Source organism: Anopheles funestus, chromosome X (genome assembly GCF_943734845.2).
Source record: "Anopheles funestus chromosome X, idAnoFuneDA-416_04, whole genome shotgun sequence".
Lineage (NCBI taxonomy): Eukaryota > Metazoa > Arthropoda > Insecta > Diptera > Culicidae > Anopheles > Anopheles funestus.
The window spans coordinates 17,653,741-17,667,176 of NC_064597.1; the positions used below are offsets into that span (position 1 = coordinate 17,653,741).

The following is a 13,436-nucleotide window of genomic DNA, read 5'->3' on the forward strand; positions in this document are numbered from 1 at the left end:
TTTAGAACGAACCTCCACCAACAGCGCCAGGGCGAACTCCCAGTTGCTCGAAATCTTCTCAAGAGGGCCATAAGAGACAGCAAAAGGAAACTTTTCGCTGAACTCACAGAGCAGGCGGATAGGGAACCCTTTGGCACCGCGTATCAGATCCTTATGAAGATTTTACGGGAAAACCGAACCCACGTGGAAAAGAATCCGGCACGCCTTACAAGGATAGTGGACCATCTCTTTCCGGAAGATCCTCCGGTAGTGTGGCCACCCTATGAACCGGAGATGGATTCCCCTCCGGTCCCAGTGACCAATGATGAAATCGTTGACCTGGGTTGCAAGCTAAAGCCTAAGAAAGCGCCGGGTTTGGATGGAGTCCCAAACACCGCGCTGGCGGCAGCGATGAAGTCGCAGCCAGAGATATTCACAAATGTGTATCAACGGGCATTCGATGAGGGCAAATTTCCCATGGAATGGAAGCGCCAACGATTGGTCCTCCTACCAAAACCAGGGAAACCTCCTGATGATCCGGGATCGAACAGACCCATATGCCTCATTGATGGGGTGGGTAAGGGTCTGGAGCGCTTAGCGCTTAATAGGCTGAATGGCCATGTTGGCGCAAAACTCCATCCAGTACTCAGCAACGAAAAGCCACGCTCCTGCTAACACCGTCCAATAGTCAGAGAGGTAAACTCTCGCTAATACCTGTACCATCCGCTAGTCAGCAACATAAACCGGCAACAAATGATCCGCGCCACATCACCGTTAATATGCCAAAAAAATGGACACCAGAGCAAGAAACAGAATCCGGTACCCTGCAATCTTCAGAGACACCCACGATTCCACAAACACCATACAGTTCTCAGCCACGAAAAGCCACGCTCCTGCTAACACCGTCCAATAGTCAGAGAGGTAAACTCACCCTAATACCTGTACCATCCGCTAGTCAGCAACATAAACCGGCAACAAATGATCCACGCCACATCACCGTTACTATGCCAAAAAAATGGACACCAGAGCAAGCCACCATAGCAAATACACCCACGATGATTGAGGAAGAATCATTCGATAGTCAGCTCCGCGCAGAACCCGATTATCAACCCCAGATAAATCAAATGAATGAGACGATGCAAAAAATGCAGATAGATATTAACAACCTGAAAAAAGAAGTTACCCACTTACGAACGACATGTGATATTTTGAAAAACAATTCAAATAGTGAAAACATAGTGCCTCATTTTGATTTTACGTGTTTACAAAGTAAGGAAGAACTTGACGATTTTGAATCGAAGTTAGGCGATGTAGAATATAAGAAAAATGTGTTACAATGGCTTGCGTCCCATACCGTATCCTTGGACCATACCAACAGAATACATGATGCATTAGATAACATATTTAGTATAGAATTATTCGCGAAATGTACTTGGGCGTACACAAAAGGGAATAAAATACCCTTAGTAAATTATATTAACATAATTAATTTAATTACCCTGGCATGTCTGCAGCATGGGGTAGCCATATGGCTAGCAGAGGAGAACCGCAGAGGCGACGTGGTGAGCAACTGCTCACTGCGTTCGCGTGTTTGGATGGGGTACTCCTAAACGACGGAAGAATACCAACATTCTGGACGCCTGAACGGTCGTCTTTCATTGACCTCACTTTCGTGACACCGAGTATGGTCCCTTATTCGGATTGCTTCGGAGTGCTGCAGACTCACATGCAGAGTGATCATCGGGCAATAGTGTTCGACGTGGGTGTCACGTCGAGCACGGCGCCTGCTGTTCAGAGTCCTGCCGGTCGGTTCAAGATGAGCAAATTCAATGGAGAGCTCTTTAGGCTCTAGCACTGCAACTAGAGCAAATCGATGTTGAAGACTCACGGAGCCTGACTATGGCTCTGAATGACGCGTGTGAGGCGGTTATGCCGAGATCATCGGATGGCGGACGGCCGGTACGTGCCCAAGCCTTCTGGTGGACCGAAGAGATCGGTGAACTGCGGCGTGCATGCCTTAGGGCTGGTCGCAGAGCGCAACGCTCACACAGGACGGAGCATTATTCGTTGCGACGGGGCGAATATAAATTCGCCCGCGGTCAGCTTAAGAAGGGACCCTAACGAATCTTTTCCCGAAACTAATCCGCGCATTTAGCGCCACCTAGTGTGCGGTCCGTCAACCCAAGTGAACATTCAGCAACTCTGGATAGGAGATGACAACTAGTTCGAGCCGATTCGAATGTCACGTTGGTTTGTTTACGATCATCTGTTACATGCGGTCTGTAATTACGTGTGTTACAAGAACAGTGAATCGTGCCAACAAGCGAGTAAAAGGAGACTCTTTAGATAGCTGATAGAGCAGGCAGATAGCATGCCATTTAGTCCAGCCTATCAGATCCTTATGAAAATTTTGAAGGGGGATAAAACCCCTAGATAGTGGACCATCTCTTCCCGGTGCATCCACCGGTGGAATGGCCACCATATAGTGAGGGAGATGATCAGCCTCCTGCTCCAATTGCTAATGGTGACATCGTCGCCATTGGGAGGGGGTTGAAGCCAAAGAAGGCACCGGGAATGGATTTCATTCCTAACCGGGCCTTGGCTATAGCTATGGTAGAGCAGCCTGATATATTCAGAACTGTCTACCAAAAGGATCTGAATGAAGGCCTCTTTCCAACGAGTTGGAAGAGGCAGTTCTTGGTTCTCATACCAAAACCCGGTAAGCCGCCTGGTGAACTTGGGTCCTCGAGACCCATATGTCTCATCGACGGCCCCGGGAAGGGGCTTGAGCGAGTGATCTTGGATAGACTCCAAGATCACATTGAAGCGACGGGGGCCCTATCCGACAGGCAATTCGGCTTTAGGAAGGGTCGCTCGACTACCGACGTAATTCGAAGTGTTATAGCCATAGCGGCAGAAACCAGATAGAGACATCGGTATGGTGGCCCCTATTGCGCTATTGTCACTCTCGACGTTGAGAACACTCTCAACAATGCGTCCTGGAGTGCTATTGCCGCTGCTCTACCGCGTATCAGGGTCCCTGTCTAGCTGTACAATCTCTTAGAAGCTTATTTCAGGAACAGGGAACTGATATATGAGACGAGTACGGGGCTTGTTTCACGGAGAGTATCAGCGGGAGTACCGCAGGGGTCGATTCTTGAGCCGACCCTTTGGAACGTAATGTACGATGGCGTCCTGTCGCTTCCACTGCCAGAGGGAGCGACGCTGACTGGTTTCGCAGACGACATCGTACTAAATGTGCAGGGAAGTACTATTCCAGAGGAGGAAGCTCGTGTAGAAGAGTGCATATCCGTCATTATTGACTGGATGCACTCGGTGCGTCTGAAGCTCGCACCTCGGAAAACTGAGTACATCTTGGTGAGCTCACATAGAGCTGTGCAGAGCTCATCGATCCGAGTGGATGGACACGTGATTCAATCGTCGCGGTGTTTGAAGTACCTAGGCTTCATCATAGATGATAGGCTAGGGTACACTCAACACGTGCAATATGTTGTTGAGAAAGCGACGAAGATCACAATCATGCTGACTCAGCTAATGCCGAACAGGGTCGGGCCGCGCAGTAGTCGACGAAAAGTCGTGGCATCTACTGCTATCGCCATAGTGCGATACGCGGCTCCCGTTTGGCACGAGGTGTTGCGATTTGCGAACCGCCGCCAATGGCTGCGCAGGTTCCATCGAATGCCAACCATGGATGCCATCAACAGGGTGATTGCCAACGGAAGGGTTGCGCTCGACAAAAAGCGCAGGGGCGATCGACTGTGTGCGATGGTGACAATCGACGTGAAGAACGCCTTCAACACGGCCAACTGGACAGCGATCGGAGCAGCTCTGCAGCGAAGGAACACGCCACCGTACCTCCAAGCGTTGCTGCGGAACTACTTCACGAATCGCACGCTCCACTACGAAACGGATGAAGGAATGGTCTCGTTACCAGTATCGGCAGGCGTCCCGCAGGGCTCGGTTCTAGGACCAACACTGTGGAATGTTATGTACGATGACCTTCTTCGTTTGGAGCTGTTCGGAAAGCGTGCGGACATTATAGGGTTTGCAGACGACGTGGCGTTTACCCTTATCGGGAGGGACCCGCAGGAAATCAGCAACCTTGCTACGAGGAACCTGGAGATGATCGAGCGTTGGATGGATGGAGTGGGATTGAAGCTGGCCCATCAAAAGACCGGCTACATGATCTTCTGCACTCATCACAACCCGCAGGTAGGTCAACTACGTGCGGGGACACACACGATCGTATCCACGGAATCGCTCAAGTACCTGGGGGTCGAGCTCTGCCGCAAACAGCACCACGGTCGGCATCTGGAGAAGGTTTGCAGCAAGGCATCACGTATCACGAATGTCTTGACCGCTCTGATGCCGAATAAGTGTGGCCCAAAAAGCAGCAGAAGGAGACCCTTGGTTAACGTTGGGAATAGCATTGTCCGTTACGCGGCACCATCGTGGGGACGGACGCTTCTTCAGAAGGACGTTCACCGGACCACGGTTCAGAGGACGCACCGCACAGGAGTTCTTCGAGTGGCCAGTGCCTTCCAAACGGTCTCCTACGATGCCGCTTGCGTGGTCGCAAGCACTATCCCGTTAGTCCTTCTCCTAGAGGAGGACATCCGCTGCCACGACGAAAAGGTAGCGAGGGGAAGTCCAGGACCAGACATACGAAAGCGGCAAAGGGAAGAGACCATGGGACGCTGGCAACAACAATGGACAGCCGGAGCGGGGCAGCCGAGATCGCCGGGGATGAAGACGAGGAGAATTATCCCGGACATTATGTCCTGGGTAAATCGCAAGCACGGAGAAATTGATTTTTATCTCTCTCAACTCTTTACAGGGCATGGGTTTCTCCGGAGCTACTTCGTCGACAAAGGCATCCTCGACGGCTCGCCAAACTGCCCGGTGTGTGAACACCAAGTGGAAGATGTCGACCACGTAATGTTCCACTGTCCACGGTTCGCTCGAACCCAACACGAGATGCAGCAGCAGAGCCACACCCGCTTGACGATAGAAAATCTTGCAGCGGAAATGTGTGCCAACAGCAGCACATGGGAAGCAGTCCGGACCGCCGCAAGGACCATCTTCAGAAACCTCCAAGTGAGATGGAATGAGGAAAGTCCACCTACGGCCAGACGGAGACGACAACAACGACGGCGGAACACGGAACAAACGGGACCGCACCAAAGGATGACGACAACGGAAGCAGCAGCAGCAGCAACGAGTAACCAGAGCAGCAGCAGGAGCTAGACCCCACCGGAAGTAGCGGCTACGGACGGGCGGAATTAAGCAGCAGCAGCGGAAGGAAGGCACGAAGCAGCAGCAGCAGCTTAGACAACTAGGACGGATGACGCAGTAGCAGCATTGGAAAGCAGCAGCGCGTCAACAGAATGGGTGCATCGCACAAACGTTCCTGCATGGAGTACTACGCACATCAAGCGCATCGGCAGGGTTCGGATCAGGTCGAGGAGTGGTTTAGTTAGGGTCCCATCGGCTGCCGGGTCCGCTTCACGGGCCCAGCGTCACGATGAATCCCACATAACCCATCTCGGAGGGATTGGCTTGTAGCCGCAAGCCGCCCTTCGAGGTGGGTACCTTTTGAAGGTTCCCTCCCCGTTAACAAAAAAAAAAAAAAAAAAAAAAAAAAAAAAAAAAAAAAAAAAAGGTTCCATCGAATGCTGGTACATCGGGTGATCAGTGCTTTCCGCACGTCGTCACACGATGGGGCATGTGTGGTGGCTGGCATGTTGACGCTGCATATATTAGTTGAGGAGGACGCAAGGGTCTACTTCCGCCGGAGATCGACGTTTCGAAGTAGTACGTAGTGGCCTGCACTAATTGTCGTAGGACAATTCAGTGACAGGTCTTGACGGTCTTATCCTCGGCGGTGAGACTTATGTACTTGTCGTTGAGGTGTAGATACCGTCCATTTTACGCCTGGTCCCCTAGCCCAGGACCACAGCGCGGTGTCGTGGGAGATTCGGTTCTTTTAACTCAATCGAATGTACCCTAAGGGCTGTTACACGAAGTAATACTCTCCTGGGTGTTCCGTCAGTAGTTCGAGGTTCGAGAGGAGTTTAGTCCGTAGGTGCATTGGTGCATGATGCAAATGGGACAGTACCCACAGCGTGGTGCTTCCAGCTTAACTGGTCTTCCCTTCTGGAAGATGGGTCCCTATGAAAGTTCTCCTCTCGGTCATCAACAAAAAAAAATTACCCTGGCTGGCAATACTGTAGATAATGCGAACAATGAAATAATTACAAAAGAATTCATTAAAAGAAAACTATGGTATGTGTCCGAAAGAGCACAAAATTTGAAAGGTGCTCGAAAATCAATTTATATCGTTAGGATGGTATTCTTTGTCTGTTAAATCTAGTGTTCTTAAATTAGCTGTACAAATGTTCATGCCGGTAGAAGGAAATTCAATATCAAAAAAAATTTCGGCTCCCTTAAACGTTTCCCTTTAATTTTGATGGAGGAACCTGTGCCGCTTGCCGTTATATATATATTTTTTTTCTCGGTTAGAACGGCCTGGCCGTATCAAGACTTATTTTACCACGTAGCAGAATAGTCAGTCCATGCTACGGGGAGACGGTCCGGATGGGATTTGATTACAGGGCCTGCGCCGTTTATCACACACGACATTTGGCCAAAGTTTGGCCGGCATTACCAAATAGGTTGATACACCAAGAAAAAGAAAAACTAGCTAAAGGCATGTGATGATATATTATACAATATAACATTTATGATAATTTAATATAAAAATATAAAGATAATATGCATCCTGAGTATAGTGAAAATGTAGACGATAGATTGTATAACAATGCATTTTTAATTAAATAGATAGATAGAAAGCATTGCTTATTTTCGAAAAGCGTTAATTCTATACGTCAAAATGTATGGAATACCCGGGTATGCCGATTGCCAACTTACGTGTGTAACTTTGATTGCCAACTCTACGGTTAAAGCAACATCAAATAAAAGGTAAGATTAAATTATTTTCAGTAAGACTGCTTGATGCTAAAATGTGTATAACATTACACTAACTAATTTTAGATGAATAACCGGGAAAACGACACCAACAACAATTTGCGTCCACCATCCGAAACCGCTAAACAGTATCGGACCTTACGGAAAATTATAACAGTGCTGAAGATGCAGAATGACGCCCTTAACAATAAGGTGGACTATCTGACAACAATGGTCCAACAATTAGTTGTTCAAATCGCCAACCTCAGCCAGCCACCGAATAACCCCAACATCAACCAGCCACAGGATACCGCAAATTTCAGTCAGCCACCGGATACCGTAAACATGAGCCAGCCACCGGACACCGCAAACCTCAGCCAGCCACCGGATAACGCAAACCTCAGCCAGCCACATAATATCAACCTTATCCCACCGAATCAACTAGGACCAACCGTCCGCACTGTACATACCTTCGAAGAACTGAATTCCCTGGAAAATAAATTAGAAACCCGATCAGTACGGGATGATTTTGTGCAGTGGATGAAAACTAGAATAAAAACTGGCGAGAACAAGCAACGCGCGTGTGATAGTCTTAAGTTAATTATAGATCTTACAATGCTAGTCAAATTTTCATGGACAGAAAGAGGCAAAAATGGGGTTAAAATAGAGCTATGTAAATATATTAACACGTTCCGTACCAAGCACAAAACGGTATAGTTTCCTGCGGGCCCAAAAATCGCAAATTCTGCTAGATAATGATACGAATGCAATCGTTCCTACCGTGTGTGGGTCCGATCCACCCTTTGATTCGTTGGAGAGAAAGAGATAGAGTTATTGTCATCTCGTTCTTTCTAGCCGAAAGGTACCGATGTTCTATTTTTATTCTGACTGTTTTTTTACTCTGAAAAACACCTGACAGAAATGAAGAAAACCTGTTCGAGCATGTTCTGGCCTGTAGCTACTAATTTCTTGAATTTGGATTGTGCAAAGCAAGTTCTGTTCATTACACTTCAGTTGCTTGGTTCTACTCAGTTGAAATACGGTTCAGTGCCCATCATAATTTCTAGCGAAATGTTCCGTATAGTTGAAAGTGAGGAGAGTAGTGATGAGGTGATAAATACTGGAAAGAAATAAAAAAATCGCATAGAGTCAAACTCGGACTCCGATGTTGAGGGAACATCACAAATCACTTGAATGATGATCTGGAAGAAATACTTCATGGACTGGCTGTGGATGAAGAAATAGGATTGAGCAATGCAACTAACTCGTTGTCAAATATCCAATGGGGTGAATTTTGCGGCAGGCAAAAATCTTTTCCTTTCACTGGAAAAAGTGGACTTTTGTTGGATTTGCCGACGGATATCAGTGCCGGTGAAGTGCTGGCGATTTTCCTGGATGAAGATTTAGTAAACCTTTTAGTTGCTGAAACTAATAGATACGCAGATCATAAATTTGTCGGATATAAAACCAATGAAAACTCTACAAAGCAAAGATGGAAGCCACCCACGTCGGAAGAAATTAAAAAAATTATCGCACTACTCATTTGGATGGGTTTGGTGCAAACACCGTTGAAGAAGTGTTGGTCAACAGACCCCATATATGATTTTCCATTACCGCGCAGAACAATGTCCCGTAATCGGTTTGAAGCACTGTTATCGAATTTACATTTCGCCAATAATGAAGCTATAGAAGACAATGGCAGACTAAGGAAAGTTTTACCACTCGTGGAAAAATTAACAGCTACATATCAGAAGGTATTTTCATCTGGTGCAGACATTGTTATTAATGAGACAATGGTTCCCTGGAGAGGACGTCTTGTATTTAGGCAGTACATTCCAACAAAGTATTCCCATAACTTTCCCATAAGTATGGTATAAAATTGTTCAAACTGTGCTCTACAGAAGGATACACCTGGTCCTTGCAAATTTATTCTGGAAAAAAATCCACCGAAAAAAGACAAATTGGTGTAGCGGAAGAAGTGGCGTGGTTGTCCTGGCCCCTTCCTAATACCAACAAGGGTTTGCGCCAAGGAGATGGGTTTGCTTGTCTTCATACATGCGGGTGCGGAACCATCCAATGATACCGGATGACTCAGCCCGTTAAGTACTTTTAAGTCGTCCACATGGACAGATGAGTCGTGGTAGACCCAAACTGAGATGGAACGATGGCGTTGGGCTCCTGCAGCAGGCTAAGATTGCCTTCGGCAAAGGACCATACAAAAAACCCACTGGCTTACGCACCGTAAGCAAAACCATCGGCTCTTTTCAGAGCCACCGAAAGATTTAGTAGATATCAGTTTACCTTAAAAAACACAACAACGTAGGACAAAAGAACGACAAACAAACGGACGCCATTGTATCGAAAACCTTCAAAGTGCTAGGTTTAATTCGGAGGCTTACAATTGATATGAAAGATCCGGCATGCCTTAAGGCACTGATTTGTTTCCTAGTCCGTGAATCCGGCATCGAACGAGCGCAAACATGTCCGTCCTCCGTCAACAAAGTGTTAATGTAACCCCCGTGCAGATTAGTGATCCGGAACGATCCGAAAGAACGTTGTGTTGCGAGCTGCTAACATCGACGATGACTAATGATACAGATACAATCGCGTTCCCGATATTCAAACGATTACGATGGAACAGAAAAGAAAGCTTAAGATTGGCATTCGAGACAGATTGTTACAGTCGGTGCAAGCAGACGCATAATTTTGTTGCTCTGCAGTTATTTGCTAAAAACTAATGTTCGAGCAAAGTTTCCCAAGGCGAAATACTTGGAATTTGCATTTTAGAAGCGAGAAGCCAATGTTGCTCTAATGGTTTTTAAGTGCAACTGCGAAATTCCCAGGTGACAGATGACACCATCATCATTTGACACTCATCCCCTCTGGCAGAAAGTCACTCACGGAACTCATAAATTGATCGAATAATTAAACGACAGGCTGAACGACTAGTGAAGTTATTGGCTGAACTCACACGTGACGCCCACGCCCTGCCCACGTCCACAAGCAACTTCGTAGAAAGCCGAAACAAACCCTCTATGCTTACTGCACGCTGAAGCAAAACAACGCTTTACCGAGTGCTACCCCGAATGCAGCGTACGTGGTATTCTAATGCGGATCGCAGGTATAATTTCCAAATCCTCTTTCACTTCGCGAAGATCCCAGGTATAATTCCCGAACCCTCTTTCGCTTCGCGATTTGTGGACGCGTCCAGGGCAGGACCCAATTTTTTTGAAATTTTGTATGACTTCGGCTTTTTTGGACGTCTCATGAGCCGTCGTGTGTACGCAACCATTCGATCGATATTTCCGAAGCGACCCGACCGCGCGTCGTTGAATCCGAAACGACCCGATCGCATGCGCCGATGAATTCCAAGCGAGCCAATCGCGTGCGCCGATTATCCTGAGCGACCCGATCGTGCGCCATTTCTTTCTCTCGTCGTTTCTTTCGACAGTCACGTACACAAAAATTTACACTTCAAATATTTTTTGGCTAAAGTCTGAAACACGACCCCCCCCCGACTCACGGGCACTCATTTGAGTGATTTTTTTTCGTGCAGGGTGGTTCGAAATCGGTTGCGTGTTTTTTAATTATGTTTCGAGACACAGACACCTGAGGGCATGGCCGTCGAAGAAGAAAATGTAGCAATTGGTGCCATCTATCGACCACAGGTCAAAGATTGGCGATCCGTTGGATACCGCCCGAGTTATGGAGCAAAGTTGGGCCAAAAATGAGGAAAAATGCACCCAATTGCACCCGAAAAAGTGCAACAGTTGCTTTCGCGAATAGCTCTGGCCACAGACATGGTAGCGATTAGTGGTGCATGGACGAAATGTAGGCACAAGTTCCATCTAGCCATGGCCAGAAGAAAGTTTGGCGATATCTTGGATACCGGCGGAGCTATGGGGCAAATTGGGGCCAAAAATGAGGAAAATTTTACGGTTTCACAAACAGCGTATGGAACTTGGTTCCTCGATGAATAAATCACTTTTTCACTATGCGAAAACCTCCTTACAATTTAATAGTAATTGTAAAAAAAAATCAAATTCAGGCCACATTGCATAGTCTCCGAACCACCCTGTACGAAAAATTGACACGCAGATGAGTGACCGTGAGTGGGGGGGGTCGTGTTTCAGACTTTAGCCTATTTTTTTTTATTTCACAATATTTTTTCACAATATTAACAACTATTGTTAATTCACTTTTTTATTATTTTTAACTACTATAAATTAGTAAATTAATCACATTTATCACTTTAAAAGAACAAAAAAACTTCAAAACACGTATACGATGAAATCTTGGCTGTAGATGAACATCCTTCCTGCACTGTTCACTGTTGCATGATGTTGCGGCTGTCGATGCTGTTTGATTCTACCCTTGAATGGTCTTCTGAAACACTTGAAATGGAAACACAAGAACATGATTAGCATCGAATAAATGTGCTGTATATTTTTCAACACTTTTACATACCTTTGAGGACACAGTTCGTTGATAATTCACTATTTTAAACCTCCTCAAATCAATGCGTCCATATTGCACTCTCTCGGATCACGAAGTCCGGCAACGCGGACTGTGTGCATGTGCGTGTTCCGCGTTTGCTTCTTCCTTTTTTCTTTGTAAATTGTTTGAAAATCACACTCGGGTCGCTCGGTCAGCACGATCAACACCAACACATTGACAAAACCGCTCACCACAGGGCACGAACCGCAAAAACCACTCAAAAATAGCGAGATGGAATGATGAAAAAGCGAGAGGTCAATATAAAATCTTCGCAAAATGTCATGTGGGTAGTTATTGAGCAGAAAGAGCTTTTTTAATGTTTAAAGTAAATTATTTACGAATATTGCGGTAAATGAATGCTTAAAAAAGAATTTGTTTGTACCACATTAGATATGGCCAGAGGCGGATTTACTCTCTTGCGATTGAACAGTGTTTAGATGCAGCTGAAGAATGTTTAATTGGGCTCGCAAACGGTGTAATTACAATGTATTTGCCTTAGGCGAAACTTGGCTCTCACCTGAAAAAACTGTACCCTTCCCGGGATATAATATTATACGTCAAGATCGATATGACCAAGCCAGTGATAGGCGTGGTGGGGGAGTATTAATCGGTATTCTAAGTAGTCACAGCTGCAACCGAATACCCCACCCTACACCCGAGGGCATTGAATACGTCGCTATCCAGACAAAGATAGGTAATCTGAACGTTTCCATTGCTTCTATTTTGCTTCTATTGCCCAACGTGAAGGAAGGCGCAAAACGTTCGCCGACGAAGAATTGACGGCTTTACTGGAGGAAAATCACTGCCAAACGCAAGAAGGGCTTGCAGCCGTGCTTGGTGTATGCTGAATGCATTAGGCATGATACAGAAGGAGGGCAGATGGATACCATACGAGTTGAAGTGTGAATTGCTGGTCCAGCGGCACAACAGAAAAGGGTTCTTGCACAGAATCGTGACGGGAGATGAGAAGTGGATTTTGTTCAGCAATCCTAAGCGCAAAAAATTGTGGGGATCTCCCGGTCATACCCCAACATCAGTAGCTAAGCCGAACATTCATAGCTCGAAAGTTATGCTGAGTATTTGGTGGGACCAGCTCGGCGTCATCTACTACGAACTTCTGAGACCGGGAGAAACACTCACTGCTGAACACTACCGAAAACAATTGATGAGATTAAGCCGAGCACTGCGTGAAAAACGGCCAGAATACTCATCACGCCACGACAAAGTCATTCTGTTGCATGACAATGCTCGGCCACTTGTTGCTCAACCTGTGAAAAACTATCTTAATAATAATCCTTATTCCATCTGTTTCGATCCATGGCACATGGATTGGCTGACCAGCAGTTCTCCTCCTATGAACAGATCCAGAATTGGTTGGATACCTGGATTGCGTAAAAAAACGCATCATTTTTCCGAAAAGGAATCCGCGATTTACCCGAAAGGTGGAAGAACGTAATAGATAATAATGGCCAATACTTTGATTGACCCAATTTCTTCACATAAAAATGCCACGAGTAAAAATAAACTTATGAAAAAACGGCCGTTATTTATTTGCGCACCTAATATTTATATCTCACCGGGACCCAATCTTGAACCTGAGAAGATCAAAAAGGATCCATTAAACGTTAGCTACGGTTCTACCACAGCCGTTTTTCATCCTAAACGATCTTAACGCTCATGCACAAGATTGGGGCTGCTCGCACGATGATAGTCGAGCACCAATCATTAGGGATTTCTGCGACACTTTTAGATTGACTTAGATTGACTTAAGCTCTGGTGAAGCAACTAGGGTGTCATCACCTATAGTACGAAATAGCACAATAGACCTATCTTTATGTATGTCATCTTGCACACTGAAATGCACACTGAGTTTGATAAACAGGAAAATCTACTGGCATTTGATGTGGGCACCTATTTTGTACACAAAAGAAATTTGTTGTACATTCCAGTTAATATGGTTTCAGGTTTCTTTT

At 46.2% G+C, this 13,436-nt stretch overlaps 1 protein-coding gene across 1 annotated transcript; it reads left to right on the plus strand.

Moving 5' to 3' along the window:
* Positions 1–3,971: 3,971 nt before the first annotated feature.
* On the plus strand, positions 3,972–5,096 carry LOC125760436 (uncharacterized). Its single transcript, XM_049420579.1, has 2 exons — positions 3,972–4,212; positions 4,838–5,096. Exons 1-2 carry the CDS (start codon positions 3,988–3,990, stop codon positions 4,937–4,939), a joined length of 327 nt encoding a protein of 108 aa, XP_049276536.1. The 5' UTR covers positions 3,972–3,987; the 3' UTR covers positions 4,940–5,096.
* The last annotated feature ends 8,340 nt before the right edge of the window (positions 5,097–13,436 follow it).